Source organism: Zingiber officinale, chromosome 10B, assembly GCF_018446385.1.
Source record: "Zingiber officinale cultivar Zhangliang chromosome 10B, Zo_v1.1, whole genome shotgun sequence".
Classification (NCBI taxonomy): Eukaryota; Viridiplantae; Streptophyta; class Magnoliopsida; order Zingiberales; family Zingiberaceae; genus Zingiber; species Zingiber officinale.
In genome coordinates this window covers 3,925,598-3,946,245 of record NC_056005.1, presented here as the reverse complement: position 1 = coordinate 3,946,245, position 20,648 = coordinate 3,925,598, and the positions used below count along the sequence as shown (strand labels likewise).

At 40.5% G+C, this 20,648-nt stretch overlaps 2 protein-coding genes across 5 annotated transcripts; both read left to right on the top strand.

The window, feature by feature from the left end:
* The first annotated feature begins 1,693 nt into the window (after nt 1–1,693).
* Nucleotides 1,694–3,109, top strand: LOC122030270 (probable 2-oxoglutarate-dependent dioxygenase AOP1). The gene is made up of 3 exons (XM_042589447.1): nt 1,694–2,127; nt 2,205–2,526; nt 2,589–3,109. The coding sequence occupies exons 1-3, from the start codon at nt 1,745–1,747 to the stop codon at nt 2,874–2,876; spliced, it is 993 nt and encodes a 330-aa protein (XP_042445381.1). The 5' UTR covers nt 1,694–1,744; the 3' UTR covers nt 2,877–3,109.
* An 11,075-nt stretch (nt 3,110–14,184) lies between these two features.
* Nucleotides 14,185–20,613, top strand: LOC122030242 (RNA-binding protein 25-like). 4 transcript variants are annotated; one of them, XM_042589416.1, is made up of 7 exons: nt 14,185–14,814; nt 16,040–16,293; nt 16,449–16,601; nt 17,937–18,351; nt 18,441–19,139; nt 19,230–19,828; nt 20,172–20,613. In XM_042589416.1, exons 1-7 carry the CDS (start codon nt 14,292–14,294, stop codon nt 20,421–20,423), a joined length of 2,895 nt encoding a protein of 964 aa, XP_042445350.1. In that variant the 5' UTR covers nt 14,185–14,291; the 3' UTR covers nt 20,424–20,613. The 4 variants fall into 4 exon arrangements, with proteins under 4 accessions (XP_042445350.1, XP_042445351.1, XP_042445352.1 ...); XM_042589417.1 differs by having other exon boundaries at nt 14,186–14,814; nt 19,233–19,828; XM_042589418.1 differs by having other exon boundaries at nt 14,676–14,814; nt 15,220–16,293.
* The last annotated feature ends 35 nt before the right edge of the window (nt 20,614–20,648 follow it).

The window sequence follows — 20,648 nt, the reverse complement described above, 5'->3', positions numbered from 1 at the left end:
ACTTTAATTGTCAATTCATTATTTGATCACATTAAACTTTATTCGTCAAATTCAACTACTTAAGTTTGACTTTCTCAACGGTGACAGGGAAAGGGCATGCATGGGAATGAGTAAACGAGGCGGAGGAGGCAGATGATATAAGGATCTAGTGCGCTAAACACATAGAAAACGGATTGGAAAATTATCTAGATCCTCTCCAGAAGATCCATGCAAAGGAAAATCATATACTAAGTATTTGTTGAGAGTTATATTTTTGCTGCATGTCCTTCGCAACCCCAGTAGTAATGTTTCTTTAGATGCAGATTTCAACACAATCAAGTGGTCGCGCTTCTACGATATCCACACAAACAAGCCTTCGTTTGTCTCACAAACTCACGAAGTGGAGAAGAAAACCACCCAAGTTTGTGCTAACAACCCTTTCTAGGAGGTTTGGCCAAGATAGGGAGGAAGAGAAGAAGACAATATGAACCCTTCAAGTTCTGGCCGAAAATCATCAACACACCTTTTGTACTCTCATGGAATACCAAAAGTCCTTGTACCCTTTGATCTTCCTTCATGAATTCAATTCTTGACAAGCCTCTTGATCTCCTTCATTAATTAACTCTTAGTCATCTTTTATGAAGAGTATTTTGGTCTTCCTTCTAGAATTCAAATCAACATTTGATGGTTATTTTCGAAATTAACCTTTCATCTTTCATGGTGAATTCAAGTTCACCCAATGAATCTAATTCATTGAACCTTATAAATCCAAATTGATTCCATGAATCTAATTTATTACATGATTGGCTCTTAGAGCTAATATTAATAGACGATATCGTCAAGGGGAGGATGGGCGGAGGACGTCAATGGGAGTAGCGAGGCAAGTAAGGCGGCTAATCAAAGTTATAGGAGAATTGGAGCATGGTCTCGGAGTCGAATATAAGAAGGATAGAAATAAGGGTTGACGTCCATGACCAAAGTTACCTAAGAAAATAATAATGAGATATGTTGCAAGTTTAATTTAAATGGACAGGAAAAAGAAGATGATTCCTATTAATTATAATATAATATCAATTAAATAAATATATAATTGAATAAAAAAATAAAATTATAGGGTGTAAAAAGATTTGTCAAAGATATCGAGGATGCATAGATACTATCAATTTATGTGACATATCTCCAACTTACCTCAAATTAAAAGATTTTGAATTAATAAAAAAAAGATAATAATCGAAAACAAAGTATCATATGTTTTTTTTTTTTATCCTTTTCACTTGGTGCTTACTCGAGGGTTAAAATTCCTTGTCTTTATGCCTTTTTCCTCCTCCCTGCTAGGAGAGATGGAGTCACTCAACGCTAGGCTGCAGTGCAAGATAGCCTTTCAGTATGGATAATTTATTTTTAAATAATGATAAGTACAGAAACCTGATAAGTATTTTACTATCAAGAATTGATATCCAAATCTAGAATACTCCATGTAATAATCATCTCCCGTCCAGTGGGGACATGAACAGGTCAAACTTAATAAGAGTGCTAGGATATTATGAACTCAAATGACAGCTTAACTTAATTATGCATTATTTTTTTAAAAAAAATCTTAAGTTACATCATAAGGATTTGCATTTGTTTTTTTTTCTTTCTTTAATGATTTTCGTTTACGTGTTTAACGATCATTAATATTGGTTTTTATATTAGGTCTATTGTGTATTAATAATGATTAGTTGAGCGGCTTAATCCAGAGTCGAGGGGAGTTCCAGAAGCAACTATGGTCTCAGATGGAAGCCAGCTGCAGATTCCGAGGGTTGACTTCCGCGGGCTGTCGCCGAGCAGCCCCGGCGGCGATCGTTGGGGAGCTGCTCGCGAGGAGGCGATGTCGGCCTTGGATTCCTTCGGGTGCTTCGAGGCCATCTACGATGCGGTGAGCTCGGACACCAACGATGACCTCTTCCTCAGGGCGCTGCCGGAGCTGTTCGAGCTTCCGACGGAGACCAAGATGAGGAACAAGTATGCCGGAATGCCTTACGACGGCTACATAGGCCAGATCCCGAACCTGGCATTCGATAGCTTGCGAATTGAGGAACCGCTCAGCCTCCACACCGTCCAGCAGTTCACCTCCCTCATGTGGCCTGACGGGAACCCCACCTTCAGGTACCAACCTCTCCGTATTCAGTAAAAACCCAAAAGTCCAGATTTAACATCACAGGATGTTTGCGCTTATTTTCAAGCAACGCGATCGGGACATTTGCTAAGCAAGTCCAGGAGTTGGAGCACATGGTTGTGAGGATGATCCTACAGAGTATGGATGTCGAGAAGTACTATGATTCCCTTGTCGAATCACTTACCCATGGCGTTCGGATGTCAGAGTATGGCATTCCATTCGATCAGGAAACAAAACTTTCACTAAACGAGCATGTCGATCCCACCATGATCACCATAGTCACTCAATATCTAGTAGATGGCCTGGAGGTGCAGACAAGGGACGGGAAATGGATCCGGGTGGAGTCCCAGCCGAACTGCTTCAACGTCATGCTCGGCGAATTATTTCGGGTCTGTAAATTTCATTCCCGATCCCTTAGCTAGTTCTTTGTTCAATATATTCTAATTGTCAGGCTTGGAGCAACGGGAGGCTGCATGCTCCCCTTCACCGTGTCAGAGTTACCGGCGACCAAACAAGATACTCTTTGATTTTCGGTTGCCGGCCAAAGGATGAAATCATGTTTGAAGGACCAAAAGAGCTGATCGACGAAGAGCATCCTTTACGTTTTAGGCCTTGCAAATATCCTGAGTACATACGCTTCCGCTACTCTGCTGAAGGAGTGAAACTTGAAGATCCATTGCAAGCTTATCTTGGAGTTGAGGAGCAACAGGTGGATGCGCGAATGCCTTCTGCCAAATAATAACTTGAACTTGACTTTTGTCCTAGCTTTATCCTGATAAAGTTCTTCATGGAGGATGGATCTATAACCGTTTATCATGACTTTTGTTCATCAAATGCTACTATTTGTGTACGCAAGGATGAGATCCATAACTTAGGCTGCCTGTTATGAACGTCCTTCCTGATTTCTTCTAGCGATTGATGAAAACTTTTTATGGACTCAACCGGTCGTCCAATTTGGTATTATCTGATTCATCTTTCTTTTAATTTTAATTAAAAAACAGATGAGACCTATAATATTATTTATTATGTGATAAAAGATGATTCTCTTAGTGTTCTTGTTCATTTATCCCTAGATTATTAGAGAAGAGATAAAATGATTATTAGTCATTACGTAATATTATCTATTATGGACAAATCTCAGGGGCTCGATAAGGGTCTTCACTCTTCTGTGGAGCATAAAGTCCATGGACACCCAAAATGATTGATTGCAATGATTGATTGTGATGTATCTCTTTGACTGAATCATATCCATTCATGCTAAGTGATCCGGTACTTCCCTTCAGTTCCTATGCGCTTGGAAGGTTAAAAGTCCTACTGACTTGTCAATCAAAGTCACGGTAAGTTAAACGTGACAAGGGGAAGGTTAATTTCAATCGGATGAGACTCAGACTTGATTGCTCAGTCTCAGATTTAGTCTACGTCTTAATTTCAACTTTGGACTATCATAATCTTGGCCATAGACTTCGTGTTAGTATCAGACTCCGTCTTAATATCAAATTTTTTCTAAGTCTTAGATTTTTTTCTCAATCTCACGCTCTCTTTCGGTCTTGAACCTCACCATAGTTGTGGCAACGTACGCCATCTGAGCCTGTCTTATCTCCCCAAAAGACACTTTCGTCTCAGCTCTAGCCGCTAGTATTCTTCTTCGCAGGCAAATTTATACATCTCTCTCAAGGTCACTTCGTACTAATATTACTTTCTCTATCATTAAAACATATTCAGCCTTGCACAAACTCACAGATAGTAACTATGAATATTCCCAGATGCGTGGCATCTTGATAATTATAGGACGGTTACAAGGTTGTCAGATCCGATCGCCTAAATATCCCTCTAGCTAATGTGTGGCGCCATGTAAATGGGGAGACAACCAATGGTTGTTGGATTTGGTTCCCTCTTTGGCTCTTGCAATGTTGATATTCCAATTGATAGGGAGATACTCTTCGAAGGATCAAATAAACACTCAAGAAAATGAAGAAAAGCTAAGTTGAATCTTTTTCGTGAACTCCACCATGTTCTATTCTTTGGCTCCTCCTTTTTGTTGTTTCCACATATCATTTGGAGAAAAATCTTAATTTAAACATCGGAGTGACCACGAGATCTATCCCACGGCTAGTCTAACTTTTCCTCTAAATGTGTTTTAGGTTCTTCCACCACCTTCACTGATGATTGTCGGACTGTGTGCATATCAGCTCGTTCATTGATTGGTGACTTGATCATCCGCAATATTTTAGTGGGACAGATTGACGATGTTGGTGAGAAAATTGAGCTAAAACATTGTGATGGTTAACACTAGAAGGGCTATTGACAACCGTGACTCTAAAGAAAAAAGAAGCTGTGACGGAGCGGCGACCATCACGCAAGAAAGCGTTGAAGATCGTGGCCTGACTAGAAGAAGGGTTGAATAGATGATCACCCCAATCTCTTGTCTTCCTACAATTTGTTAGTGCATAGCAGAATAATGAAAACACAAATAAGAAGACAAACCTAACACATTTGTTTAACGTGATTTAGAAATAAATCTCCTACTTCACGACGTGTCCATAAGGTGGACAATCTTTGTGATCCTTCCGTGGATCAAGCCTCGACAACCTCCAGCTAGTACGAACTCCTTCTTGGTGGAGTAAACATCGCACAACCTTGATCAATACACCTCACTCCGATCACAACTCAAGGTACACTACTAACAAGGGTTCTCTACTCCTATTTTGTCAACCATAACCAAGTTCCAAAGGCTTAGTTATATAGGTTACGAATTTGAAAACCCCGCTTACCAATCCACTAGTAAGTATACCAGTCGACTGACCTATATGAAAATTTGACTGTTACAACCCAATAGTTTGATACCAGTTGACTGGTGTCTATACCAGTCAACTGCTCCATATCTGCAAAGCAAACAGAACCCTCTGTTTGCTCCCATTGGTTGACTGATAAACTCTAAACCTAAGATTTTACCCCGAGTATAATCTCTCATGCACTCGTCTTCACCTGCACAACCTCAACCTTGTCTTCTAGTCTCCTCCATCAGCTTCGTGTCCCTCAAATACTTCTCCATCTTTCACACCTTGCCTTCAAGAGTTTCCTTCGACCTTAATCCTTTGTTGTCAGGTCTTTCATTGCCAAGAGGCTCCTCACCTCCGGGACTTCACCCGAGGTTCAGTTGAGCGGACTAGACCCTTAGCTCGGGAGGAGGAAAACTGAAGCAATACCGCTCGGGGTGAAATCAGAATGATCAACGGTGGGCCAACCGACGGTGATTCCAACTGAACAAATAAGTCACACGCCCGATGACTAGAGATACATGTTGTAGAATGTAGCAGAGAGAAGGCCGAGGGACCAAATATCAGTTTTAGTCATTGAGACCTAGAGGGAGTGGAGATTCCTCACGATGTCACCTTAATCATCCAGGCGGTAATAGCTAACTACACTATTCATCAAATTTTTATTGATACAGGTACCTCGGTGAATATAATCTTTAAGAAGGCGTTCAACCAGCTGCAAATCGACCGGAGTGAGTTGCAGCTCATGACAATCCCGCTCTATAGATTCACAACAACGAAGTATTATCAATCGGTCAGGCTCGGCTAGCCATATCATTCAGAGAGGAGCCTCTTAAGAGGACAAGGATCACGAACTTCATCATGGTTGATGTGTTGTCTACCTATAACATAATATTGGGTTGACCAGCCTTAAACGAGTTCCATGCCATAGTGTCCATCTTTTGTTAGAAGATCAAGTTTCCGGTGGATAATGTGGTAGGTGAAGTCAAAGGTGACCAATTGGTCGCTCAGCGATGCTATATCGAGATGGTCAAGTTAGAGGCAAGGGACACTCAGAACACTCAGCGTCTAGAGGTGAACACAATCATAGAGGAACTGGCGGTGTTAGTCTACAATGAAAAAGAGAAGATTCAGATCCATCCCAGCCTATCAGAAGCTCCGCTCGGGAGCTTATTATTTATAAGATGAGAATGGGAAAGATCACGAGAGATCGTGGAGTGCGAGCCATCTCCATCCCTATAAGGCCGGGTGAGAGGTACGTGGTTAAATTTACTTGTATAAACATATATCCTATAAGTGTAGGGGAACGATAAATAAAACTCACAAGTGCCCCAGACTCTTGCACCAATCGGCCAAGTTAAAAGTCGAGTGGCGACTATAAACCCATGATACGAAATTAATGGAGAAGGATATTAGTAGTCAAGCGGCGACTATAAACCCTTAAGTCGACAAAATCAACAGTCGAACGACAACTATAAACCCTTGAGTCGACGAAATCAACAGTCAAGCGACGACTATAAACCCTTGAGTCAACGAAATCAATAGCCAAGCGACAACTATAAACTCGAGAGTCTACGTCATCAAAAAGTCGAGCGACGACTATAAACCCATGAGCTAACAAGAACAAAAACTGAACGGAGGCTATAAACTCCAGAGTCGACGACCACAACTAAGCGACAACTATAAACTAGAGAATAAAGTTAGAGAGTTGAGCGACGACTATAAACACCGGTTAGATTATAAAGACAAAGAAGCTATTTGGCCTATGCTGAAATGGGAGGTCAGACGTTTTATCGATTAGTTACATAGACGAGCGAAAGTGCAAGGATTCATACTTAGAAAATTTTCATTAAATACTATAAGATGGTTAAAACGTCGGATAGCCACATGGGAGCCGAACGACATTGCAGGGAAGGATGCTAGGAACATTTAACATATAATGAAAAGTGTCGAATGGACGTGCTTTCGTTAACACTTAGAAAAATTTACAAACTACTAAAGGGGGTACAGAAGGCGGCCTAAAAAACTAAAAAAGAAGGTTATTTAAGATAATCAAGTATATCATCCGGCAACGACTCGATGAGCTTCTCCCAGTTTATGATCTTGTTGGTCATCGCGAGAGTGAGATAGCCACCTTCCTTCAGCTGTTGGAGGGTCCCATCAATGCCAAAGTTGAAGAGGTGAAGCACCCGATTCGTGAGCCAATCATTGAAGGGGTCCGAATGAAGATAATCGAGTTTGAAATTCTCAATCCGGCAAGGACATCTCCTATTATTGAAGGCCACTCGGGACTCCTCCGATTCATCTTTTAAAGAAGCCAATTCAGTATCTTTGGTGTCGAGCTGAAGCTTAGTAGCCACTTGCTCCTTTGATCAACTCTCCCATTCGATCACTAGAGCAGCCTCCATCTCTTTCAGATTTTGGGCCAAGACTCGATCCTCATTATTTTTTATTTCTAAATCTTCAATAGCTCAGAGCTTATTGGCATTGGCGGAGTTGACTTAAAAGAATTGGCCTGCTTGGTGAGCCACTCTAGTTGTGAGGCTCGCTCAACATTCTTGTTTCTCTCCATACTGAGCTGCTCAAAGCTCCTTTTAAGATTGGCCTTCAGTTGAGCCACCTCTGTAGTCAGTTACGTTGTTCAAAATGAACTCAGGAGGCCTCAGAGGGGCCAGTCGGGGTGTGCAACTGTTGGATTTCATGCTCCAAAAAGACCAGCATCTTGCACATGGCCAAGCTTTTAACGTAGAACTATAGTAAAAATAAGTTAGTAAGTGTCAGACGGGGAAATAAGCAAGTAAATATAAGATTAATATACATAATCTAGTGGCCTTTTGAGTATGGTCGTCCGTGAGCTCCCCCGGTGAAATGGTCACCGCACAGGTCCGAGCATCAGTCTAGACTTGTGTCAACGGTCCTTTAATCCTGATCTAGTGTTCGGGGGAGTGGGGCTCGGCATCGTCTGGATGGCACTACTCATCAGTTGGCAAGTGGATGATGACCATTATGTGCCTTTGGTCGCTCAGTCAAAAAGGGTCGGAGGTTGCTTAGCCGATGGACTTGGGCATGAGGGAAGACCAGATAGTGGATACCTGGGTGAGCGGCAAGGAAGAGTGCGGACTCATATACGCGATGGGCATATGGTCTCCAACAACAACCCGGACAGTGAAGGTGTCCGGTCGGATGATAGGAAAGTAGGAATCGTGACGGTCCCCTTGCTCGGGAAAGGTGGGTGATGAAGTCTCACCCTGCTCGGAGGAAGGACGTGAACCAGTACGGGCGAGGGTCTGCAAGGCAGAGGTTACCAAACGGGACGAAGCTTTCCCTCGGTGCCTCTTGCGTCGTTGTATTAGGGGTTCGCTGAAGGTGGTCGACTCCAAGGGCACTGTGATCGGCAACATGGAAGGGCAATTAGGAGGAAGGTCAACTGTGGTGGTCGCGACATCGCTAGTCGCTGTCTGACTTGCTCCGGCCTCGCTCGTCGCCATGTTGCTCCCTCCCACTTCGTAGGTCGAATCATCAGATTGGTCGATTAGCTATAGGCCACGACTCTACAGCTTGGCAACGCCGATGGCATTAATGTTTGCATCCGTAAGTCTACTTTTGCCGCTCAATCATGCCCTCAACATGATTTGAGCTAAAAAAAAAATGAATAAAAAACAGTTAGATTCAAAGATGAGGATAAGAAAGAACATACCTAGGGTCAGGGGAAATCGCGTGCGGATTGGGCTCAGCCCGGACACGTATAAGACACTCTCTAATAATAGTCGATGGATGTGATACTTCTGACCGGCCAAACTCGAGGTTGCTTAGAGATTGTCCAATCGGCTTCGATATCTCCTAAACGACGGAGGTTGCATCACTTCCATCTGTCAGCCGATCGGGAAGTCTGCCCGAGCGGGAAAGTGAACGAAAAAATAGTGTTTCCTTCAGTGTTTATTGGAGGACGACATTTTGTTTAAAAAGACAGTGCCCACTCAGACTTGAAACAGAAAAGTCCCTGGCTCGAACAACTTGGGATAGTAAAAGTAGTGGAACACTTGGGGGACTAAGGGGATGTCATGCAGACGGAATAGCACAACCACCTTGCATAGCAACCTAAAGGAATTATGCATTAATTGGTGCACGGATATATATAAATATTTACACACGGCAGAAAAGAAAGGGTTAATAGGAAAGCAGAAGTCGGCGTAAAACTGATCCTTAAAAAAAGGTAAAAAATCATCGGGGGCAGATGGGGTTGGTCGTAGGTAGAGGTAATGGTGATTTGATAGTCAGAGGGAAAACGGTAAGTGAGTTTCATCTGATCAATCTCATCCTTATTGAACTTGGATCCAGTAGAAGTGTACCAAAGTCTGGGGGCGAACGTAGGAGGTTGAGGGAAGACGACCATAGAAAATAGAAAGGGAGGAAGATTAATGACGCGAGTAGAAAGGAAAGAAAAGCTTACTGATGAAGATCATCAGCGATGAAGAAGAAGAAGGAAAGTGGTGGAGTGTGTGTGCAAGGGAGAAAATAGACGAAGTATGAAAATGACGACAGTAAGGGCTTATAAGCCCAACGAATGGTCGCTCGGAGCCATTCGATCGAGGGTTACAGGAAACGATGCCAAGATCTGGCTATTGAATTCGAAACAGTGCCTGTCAAATCAACCTCGAATGTCTGCCTGTCACATCCGGCGTGTGGCGGTAGAGGGTGAGACACGTAGCGGCGAGCAATAGGGGAGCATTAATGAGGCTTGATGAAAAGGCATGGGCAGCGTGCTTGGCAATAATGACCAGGGATCCAGGGATTCGCACAGTCTTCCAAAAATTGAGAGGATGTCAGCAACCCAGAAAAGACACTTGTCCAAGGGAGCGACGAGATGTGGAAAAATTTCTAAGTGTTGTTGCCAACCATCCCAACTAGCACAGATCTTTGATTAAGTGATAGTCGAGTGGCGACTCTAAACTCAGATGCGAGATTAATTAGTCAGGCGGTGGCTCTAAACCCATGTGCGTTAGATGATAGCCGAGCGGCGGCTCTAAACCTAGGTGCGTCATATGATAGCCGAGCGACGGCTCTAAATCCAGGTGCATCAGATGATAGCCAAGCGGCGTCTCTAAACCCATGTCATCAGGAAAGCTTTAATGCCCATTGTATCCGAGCTACGATTCTAGGCTCGGGTCAATAAGATGAGGTAGAAGGGCGACTATGAAGATAATATGAGCCGATCGGCAACCCTAGAATAGAGAACACCCAATCAGGAGAAGGTCATCGAAGACACTACTGGTCCAGTCAGTCGGACTTACAACCTCCTTTGACTATGCTTCCGGGGAAGACTTCTGATGCGGTGATAAAAGGGGGGCTAGCAGACGTGGGTCAAAGACAGAGACAACAGCCGACGTGGAAGTCAAAGTCAAGATGGTCAACCATGGTCAATGGTCCCACCAAAGATGGTCGAGCGAAAATCAACGCCAACTGCTGATCAATCAGACATGAAGTGTCCGATCGGCCAATTGGCTTATTTGAGCAGAACATCCGTTCAGCTAGGAGCACTAGAGCAAGAACATCAGATGCTCATTATGGATTGGAGAAACGTTAAGGTGACCGGAGTGCTTATCCGGTTAGGTAGAAGCGATCTACTGAACCAAGTCACTGTGAGTAAAAGTAGCAAAAGTCGACCAAGCGGAGGAGTCACAGCCGAGCAGATACCCCACTCGGCCAAATAATGGGACGACTCCCGTATCTCTTAATATCCCTTTGGGAGGTAATGCAGCTGACAACAGGACCTGGTCAAAGACGAATCGTACGACGGAAACTTCTACTGTCTCATCTGGAATTTGTACGCTTTGTTAGGGTATGGTGTTAGAGATACTTTTCTGACATGTCCTTTCATAGGATGGTTGGGAAAACATGCTCACGCCTTGAGGAGCATGCACACTCCCGTTGGGACACTATATAAAGAGGGATTCATGCACCGACGGAGATATGTGTTATTCACTATTCACGATTGTGTTTTCACTGTTACTCCATTTTTTTCTACTATTATAGTGATTGACTTGAGCATCGAAAGATCAATACCAAGGACTTTTTCTTTGACTCGGCACTGATATTTCTTGTGTTGTAAAATAAAACGGAGTGTACACACAGTCAACCAAGAAGCAACATCCTCAACTAGTCTTGTTCATGATTTTTCAGATAGGATCATTAGATTTACAATTATCCTATACATATAATGTACAAACCTTTACCTGATATTCCGGACCGAAAATATATTAAAAAAAAATCCACATTTTTTAGATTTTCCACCCCTTGTTGGACGAAACACTGTCAGCCCGTCCCTAATGGTATTGCTCATTGATCCAGATCCGGACACAACCAGGCCATGTCCGATGGGCACACTGTTGCCCAGGCGTGTCGCACCTCCAGAATAGGACGTGACCTGACCGTGCCCTTTTTTGCGATATCCTTCATATCAACCTCCGCTTAGATACGAGTCACTCGTCAATAATAAGAAATCTATATACTCCATGAAGGCGGCATGACCTTCACATGATCTTTCGGCTCCTGAAGTAGTTGTTTAACAGATGCTTTGCTTTCCAGATCTTGATCAATTTTACAGTAGAAACTCAGCAAGGAGTGTCACAGAGTCCTCAACCAGACAAAAATATTGAACTACTGAAGTTATTATATTCTCACTGTTTAACGTCAAGTTCTTCAGCTTGTAAAACCACAACACATAAGTAAGAGCCACATGATGGTCCTCTCTTCATCACCTCATGTGTTCATGAGATCAAGTCTCATGGTGGGCGGAGGTGATAACAGTACACGGAACCATATATATTAACCGTTATATCCTACTAATTGATCAAAAGATGAATGCTTTGTTGTTGCTGTTGACCATGGAGTCTGCCATCTTGAGGTTCTTGACTATCAGCTTCTGAGCCCTCCTGCTTCTGATCTCCACCCTCATGCTCTCTGTCTTGTCCATTTTATCATAGATTGGCCTCTTATTTCCCCTCAGTGACTTCATCTTTGATTTGAGGCTCCTAACAAGCCTCCCTAATTGCTGGCTCATCATCACCATCTTCTCAGCTCTACCTTCTGTCAACATTAAGTTTCAAAACTAATAAAAAACACACACACACAAATATGTAAATGAATCACAGAGAGAGGGAGAGAGGGGGAGTCTGAAGCAAGGAGCAAGAAGAGATGAGAAAGGAGAGGATGAAGGCCACAGATTGGTGTTGCTGTTGTGTACAAGTGCGTGGCTTGTGATGATACCCATCCTCTCTTACTTATACATTAAAAATGACCTCAGTTTCACTTTGTGGTTATAATTTAAGCACAAAAAAACATCTGCTTTTTAAAGTAAGAGTGTGTTCGGTGGAAGAATTTAATTTTAGCTTGGATTTCTCTTCGCTCTTTGGTCATGACTTCAATGTACACAGTGAAAGAATTTAATCACATGTACTTGAAGTGATGCATCAAGATCAGTCACTCATTGGCATCAAATCCAGCGACAGATGATTTGGCTCACCCAAACAGTATCGTCGGATCACTTAAAATACACAACAATTTCTTAGGTGGGAGAACATACTCTAAGATGATGAAAACCGTGCTCGATCCAACAAGTTTGAGTGCCAACTACGCTCCACTCATCAGCATCAAAGTTACCGGGTCAGGTGGATGAATGGGAAGGATGAAAAATAACATGTTTTCACAGAATTGCTGCCGGCAGCTGGAAGAGAAACGCCGAGACTGCAACAGTGGAATAGTTGCATGGATTGTGGTCCTCCAAATTAAGGTCGGACCTTTTCCCAGGAAGAGACAACAGAAGCTTACTTTTGAGACCATATGTAATGCAATGTACTTCAAAAAAATTAGGATTGTTGGAGAAAAAAAGAAAAAATAGGATTGTGATGCCATGGACGGTGCCATAAGTTACAATTTATTGTACATTTTTTTGGGGTCACATACAATTTCCTATACATTTGATGATCAATCAGGAGAATTGTAGATTATGGATATATTTTAAAATAGATCAATACGTGATTAATTCATGCATGAGGACAGGGCAGTCCCCGGTAATGCTGCGACGTCCGCATCATGGCCTTGCATCCCGTGGGGCCCATCGGAATTATTGAGTTGCCTTTATTTTTCAGCAACGTCGCAGGGTCTTATAGCGTATCACATCACGCATCGTTTATTTGGGGGATAATTTTGTATGCAATCCCTATTAATAAATAAATTTTTACATATAATTTTCATCGATAAAAATTTTTGTTTTCACTCCCCAGTTAAATATTTTTATCTAATTATCCATGATATTTTTAAGTACAAAAAGTCTAAAAATCAATATAAATCCTCTTAAATTAAGTATATTAACTTAGAATCTAGTATATTTTCTATCAAATTGTGTACGATTCTTTTTTCACCTCAAAATATACTCGATTTTAATTTAATGTGCTGAATTTAATAGGAATTATACTCATTTTTAGATTATTTGTACCGAAAAATATGAGGTTTAATTTCGATAGAAAATATACTCGATCCTAGTATAGAGTACTAGATTATAGTGTAAAGTGCTGAATTTAGCATGAATTATACTTATTTTTAGACTTTTTATATCTAAAAAATAAGAGTAATAATTTTGATAGAAAATATACTCGATTTTTAATATAAAGTACTGACTTTAAGAAGAATTATACTCATTTTTGGACTTTTTGTACTTAATTTTGAAATTTTTGTACATAAAAAATTTGAGGGGCAATTTAGGTATCAATATTTGCATGAGCGAGTTGAAACAAGTAATACTTTGCATGCAGGGAGTGGAAACAAAGTTTTTTAGACATAAGGATTGCATATAAAGTTAACATTGTGATTGGGGATTTTTCTCTAATTTACCGTTTATTTGATTGCTATTATTATTTTTTTCTTTTTAAGTATTTTCAATTGAAAAGAATTTAGAAATTTATTTTCATCCAAATAGATATTGAAGATAATTTAAAAATTAAATGTAATTTTTTAGAAGAAAATTATGGTTGAAATATGATTTGAAGTTAAAGTTGAAACTTTTTTGGTCATAACCAAATACAAGTTCTATTTTAATGTGATTTATTAGCTTTCTAAATTAAAATAAGCTCTTTGGGCCGCAAATGACTGTCGTCGCCCGTGTAACGAAATTAGTGGGCCGGGCCGGGCCGGGTGGCATGGAGATGGTATCGTTTGGGGTTAAATCGATTCATGTGAACCGTCTCCTAGTTGAGGTCCGGTCCGCAACGAACTAGTTCTAATTGCCTTCTCCTTGCTAGGGCTTGGGTTAAGTATCCTTCCCGGGCGTACCTTCTCCCCCAGATCGTTCGTGTTCTTCTGATTTCTCAGGGCATCTCCTCATGGCGGTCACCTCGCCTTCCTCTCCCCGAATCCTAGACTCAAACGCCGACGCTGGCAACCCACCGTCCTCCGCCGTCTCCGATTCGTCCTCCATCACTCTTCCCCCAGCCGTCTCTGCTCCCGCTTCTGTTGAACCCCCCGCCTCCAACCCTTTCAACTCAATCCCTAATCCTGCGCTAGTCGCTCCTCCTCCTCCTCCTCCTCCGGCCGTGCACTCTTTCGCTCCGTCTTTCCGCCCCCTGGCCGCTCCTCATGTTCTTCAGTATTCCGCTGCAAATAACCCGATGGCACAGAACCCTGCTTTTCTGATGGGGCAAGCCCCAGGCATCCATCCGCCGGGCGTTTCTGCCCCTGCTTCGGGCATGCCTCCTGGAGCGCCCCCGGGCTCGGTTCCGCCGCTACGACCTGGCGTTCCCTATCAAGTTGCTCCAGGCCAGACTCCAGCGCCGATGTCTTATGCTCAAGTTGGAAATGGGTATATGGCTGTACCTCCTCAGGTTCCGATGGCGATGCCTCCACCGGGTGGGTTTCCTTATCATCAATGCACATTTTTTTTTTCCAGTTAGGCTATTGCCTTTAGTTACTGCTTTACCTTGCGTGTGTTCTGTTGAATTGCTTATATCTCTCCATTGTAGTATTCCTTTTTTTTTAATCAGTTGCTTTTTAGAGGAAGAGGTTCTTTTTTTTCTTGATAATAGTACTCGAAATTATTGTCTCATTCAGGTGGAATGATGTTCTTGGTTTAAACTTTGCTTGACCTCCACTTTCTGAAGAATTTAATAGGTGGATATGCTAGAGTTAATTAATTGGTTTGTTTAGTGCGGTTGATAATTTAGACAGTATATTGGAGATGGAAAAGAAGAGAACCTATAGGTAGGTTAGAAATGGATTCATTTAATACCAATGACCTGGTATTTTCTCCTACAGCCTCGTCCAATGGTTAAAGGTGAAATGATCAACAGGCTTCCTCTTCCAGTTCTTAAAAGATGACTTCCAGTTAATTTGGTATGCTTAAATTCGTGTAATTATGTTGGATTCATAGCACCAGTGTGTGTATTACGTATTGCTTGCTCAGTTGGTAATTAGGCCAGATGCAGAAACGATGAATTTTGGTTATTGTTTGTGTTCTTTTAATGTCATATGCAATTACTTTCTTGGATGAACTTTGAGTTTATCTTGTGTTTTTAAATCTGACATCAGCGGATCATGTTAGCATCTCTGCTGGTTGCATCATTTTACTGAGGTACTAAAATCTTCTTCATGTATTTGGTGTTGTTGTCATTCTTAAGTGTTTTTTGTGTACTCAAGGCATTCTTTTTTTCCCCTCAAACAATCTAGTTTTCATTGTTCTTAGTAGGCTAAGATGTAGTGATACAATTTTAGTGCTATCAAAAATTGAATAGCATATTGACTTGATCGTGAGCTCAGAAAATTTATTTCATGGTGTTACTTCTGAAGTTTATATTGGAGAATGTAGATGAGGTAAGCTCAATTTCACATATTTCATTTTTTATGAACAATCTCTGTTTATCTGAATGTTCCCTCAGGTTTGCCACACAGCTGCTGGTATTTGCTATCTTTGTGGTGAGATCCCTTGTATGTTTTTATTGTGTGGTAAACAACTTTAATTGTTATTATTGATTTATTCAGATCATAAGATAGTATGGTGTGATTTTTTGTTAACTGCATTAGCAAGTTAAGGATCCCATTTGACATGTTGGCATAGATATTGTTTGTTATTCTACAGGAATGCACCGCTATCCAGCTCCTTACCAGATGATTCGCCCTGGATTTCCTCTGCGCCATATGCCCCCAACTGGTGTGATGCCAGCAGTGCCCCGGCCTCCAATTCCAGGTATTCGGGGTGTGCCACCTGTAGCCACTCCTATTGTCCGGCCTTTTATTCCAGTTGTTGCGCCAGTAGAGAAGCCACAAACTACTGTTTATGTTGGCAAGATTGCCGCGACAATAGAAAATGAATTTCTCCTTTCAATTCTCACAGTAAGTGTACTGGACACCTATATCTGATTAATTAACATCTAGCTTTTTAACTCATACAATACTCTAGAAGATTTGTATTTGAATTTTGAACATGTATTAAGTAAGCCTCTTTTAATTCTTTTTTTTTTTTGTGCAATGTGTTTTTTATTTTGAAGCTTTGTGGACCTGTAAAAAGTTGGAAACGGGCTCAAGATCCTTCTGATGGTACACCTAAGGCCTTTGGATTTTGTGAATTTGAGTCTGCTGAAGGAGTTCTTCGTTCCTTACGCTTGCTGAGCAAATTAAACATAGATGGACAAGAATTGATGGTATGTTTGCCTAATGTATGCTTTTCTTTATATATAAACATTAGGATGTCTTTAGTTTTTTTTATCCTCATTTAAATCATGTAGCATATATCTTTTATTCTTCAAATATTTAAAACATTTATAAGATTTAGCTTGCTGCAAATACCATTGTTATTTACTCTTCACTTTTGCTACATACATGTGAATATCTGGGAGAATCATGATTGTTGAGTTTTAGAGAGTTGTATACCTGTGTTACTTTTCTTTTGTTTTGGATTTCATTGATTGTTGGTCACTTTTAGGCATAAGTTTATGGGAAATCTGTTCTGAAATTAAGTTATTTGATCATTTGCATTTATATATGACCTATTTTTGTTCCAATTATCAACTCTTAAATGGATCACACTCTACTAAATTCCAATTTCAATGAAGTTGAATTTAAGCTCTATTTATCATAAGCCAATCATGTTTATGCATTAAAGAGAAATCAGTTTGATGTACCTTTCTATATCTTCTTTGTTAAATTTCTTAGATTTATATTTTGAACTTTGAAGTTCTTGACAAAGCATATGTTCTATATTACTGAGCAAAATTTATACTGTCTTTTTGCTGCCTCATTCTCGCCCTTTCTATTACACATGCCTTCATGTTTGCTCAATTATATGCAAATAGACAAATATTTTCCATACTCTTTTACCCTTGCCTTCAGTTGAAAGGTTGGAGAAGTGAACCAAAATGAAAAACGGAAGGATAATAATGAGAGGAAAGAAGTAACTGTTTTTCCATGGTTAATGAAAGGGAAAAACTTATTCAATTTGACCAACTGACCAAGTTATTTTTCCTTTAAGTTTCCTGGAGGGATAGGAGGGATTATGAAGCTCTCCACTTTCCATTGTCCTATTTTCCCTTCCAACTAGGAGAAAGAAGCTTTTCCTTCAAATCATATATGTATGTCTGCTTTCTGTTATATTTCCCCTCCAAACTCCTCCAAATTAAACACCTAGAGAAGAGCAAACTGACAGGAATATGATTATGGTATCATCTTAATGTCCGGGCAAGTATATTTTGTTCTCCGTCCAAACTTTTATCGTAGATACATTTATGAAATTATATTTGAATTTATTATCACTTATCAGTGAGAATGAATCTTATAATTTATATTTTTTGTCTTTAAACCTATTTTAGGAATTTTAGATAATAACTGTAGGATTTTCCCATCTTAGTGCTCTAAAATTCTTATTAAAATTATATTGAATGTAGCATGTGTTCCTCTGCTTTGAATCCTTCATGTTTATTTATGCTCGAATAATGCAATTCTTGGTTTGATATACTGATGTTTTCCCTTACCTATTCCAGTTGAACATTAACCAAGCCACTAGGGAATATCTTGAGCGTTATGTTGAAAAGAAAGCTGAAAAGGAGAAGCAGAAAGAAGCAGAAACTGGAACTCCTCCAATCGAAAAGGATAGTAGAGAAGGTTCTGAAATACAAGAGCAGCCTACAAAGCCAGTTGAAGAGGGAATTAAAAAGGATCCTGAAGATTCTGAAGAAAAAGAAAACCAAGTGGGAAACAAGAAATTTGGCCTAGTCACAGATGAAGACCGTGAGGCTGATTCAGATGCTCTAGGAAAGCTTATGGGAATGATTGAAGAGAGATTAAAGAACAGACCATTACCTCCACCTGTGCTTGTCGATGGGTCTGCTAAATCTACTTCTGATATACCTTCCAAATCTAGGGATGTGGATTCTGATGTTGATATAATGAAAAGCGGTAAGATAAGTTCTCAAACTACATCAATTTTTGTTGATGCTTTCTATCTTATAGTTCTGCCTCATGATGACTGAGAAACTTTCATGTAGATGTTGAAGATAAAAATGATGAGGATACTACAAGTGAAAACAAACCAGCAACTGAAAGTGACAAGCCTGAGACTGCCTCACCTGATAGATCCAGGAGACATGATAATAGGAGCAGAGAACGAGATAGGGAGCGTGATCTGAAACGGGAAAAAGAAAGAGAGCTAGAGAGAGTTGAGCGTGAACGAGAAAGAGACAAAGTTAGGAGGGAAAGGGAAAGGGAAATGAAATTAAGGGAGGCAGAGCGATTGTATAAGGACCGTCTTAAAGAATGGGAAGCTAGAGAGCGTGAGAAAGAATACCAGCGACAATATGAAAAGGAACGGGAGAAAGAAAGAGATCGGGAACGATGGAAAGACATATTGCGCCAAGAAGATGAAAGTAGTGATGATGATGATGACTCGAGAAAAAGAAGGCGTAGAACCAGTTTACTGGAGGAAAAAAGAAGAAAGAGACAGCGTGAAAAGGAAGAGGATTTGGAAGATAAATTGAAAGAAAAGGAAGAAATTGCTGAAGCCAAGAGGAGGGCAATAGAGGAACAGCAACTTAAACTTGAGGTAAAGCAACTAAAATCTGATTCGAAATCACTTGATCGGGTTGCTCATGAGGATGAAAATGCTATGCAAGAAGATGAGAAATTTGAACGAAAGCCAACTCTGGCCAACCATGTCAATGATATTCCTAGAAGTGGTCTTAATGATGGTAAATTTTTTTGGTTTCATTATTTCATTTAAATTCTTTTAAGCATTTGCATGTCCTTTTATAACGAATGTTGTCTTTTTACTGCCACAGCAGATGGCATTTCTAGAAACAGCAGTGGTGATGAACTGAATATGATGGCTCCAATTGCAGCTTCTGACAAAAAGCAGAACAATAATGCTCCAGCCCGAAAACTTGGATTTGGGTTAATTGGCTCAGGAAAACGTACAACTGTGCCTTCAGTTTTTCACGAAGAGGATGATGAGGATGTGGATGATAAAAAAATGAGGCCTCTTGTGCCAATTGATTATTCGACTGAAGAATTACAAGCTGTCCAGACAAATGCATCTGGAGCGCAACCAAATTTGGTGGCTGCTGCTGAATTTGCCAAGCGCATATCTGGTGTCCACCCAAAAGATGAGAAGGCCGATGTAGATAGGGAAAGGAGCAGACGTTCTAGTGACAAACAGAATTTGAGAGAACAAGGTCGGAATGATGATGAAAGCAGCCGTTCAAAAGATGAAAGCAAGGCAAAGATGCATGATAGGAATACGGATAGGGTAAAAAGCAGAGGAGATAAACCAAAAGCTGAAAACAAGAAACTATTGGATGCCAAGCAACTGATCGATATGATTCCAAAAACGAAGGAAGATCTGTTTGTCTATGAAATCAATTGGGATGTTTATGACAAGGTGATGCTTTCTCTCATGAATCTCAATATATTCAACGTGCAAAAATCTACTTGCTTTGTGCATCTGTAGTGCAAATTCATACCGAGATGAGTTTATACCAGTGTTATGGATTCAGATGGTCATTATAATTTTCTAGTGTTGAATGCTATATAGGGTAGTCTACTAAATGGTGGTATTTGTTTGTTGTTCTGTTTAATGATATATAGTTCCTTAAGAATTAAGTGAAAAAAGTTTTATGCTATCATAGTAGAAACTGTTCTATTACATTTTTGCCATCATAAGGTTGCTATGTTATCTTCCACTAGGCTCTTTTATTGATAAATGTATACCTTGATCTTCACAGCATCAATTGCATGAGAGGATGAGACCTTGGATCTCAAAGAAGATTACAGAGTTCCTTGGAGAAGAGGAGGCCACTTTGGTTGACTACATTGTTTCGTGTATTAAAGATCACGTGCAAGCATCAACAATGCTAGAAATGCTTCAGTCTATATTGGATGATGAGTCAGAAATGTTTGTCCTCAAAATGTGGAGGATGCTGATTTTTGAAATTAAGAAAGTTGAATCAGGCTTATCAATGAAATCCAAGTCCTAGGTTCCAGGGTTTTTTTTTTCCTTTTTTCTCAGCGTATCCTGCCTGCCAAATTTTCTTTAATGTGAAAGGTCAGTGACTGTATAAGAACAATATTTTGAGAGACCTTGTTATTTGGTGTAAAGGTTAGTGACTGTAGTCAATCAATCAAACACAAGGATTATGGATTGATTTAAAATTCACATTTTTTCTATTTATTTGTTAAATTTTAGCTCCATTTGTGTAAGT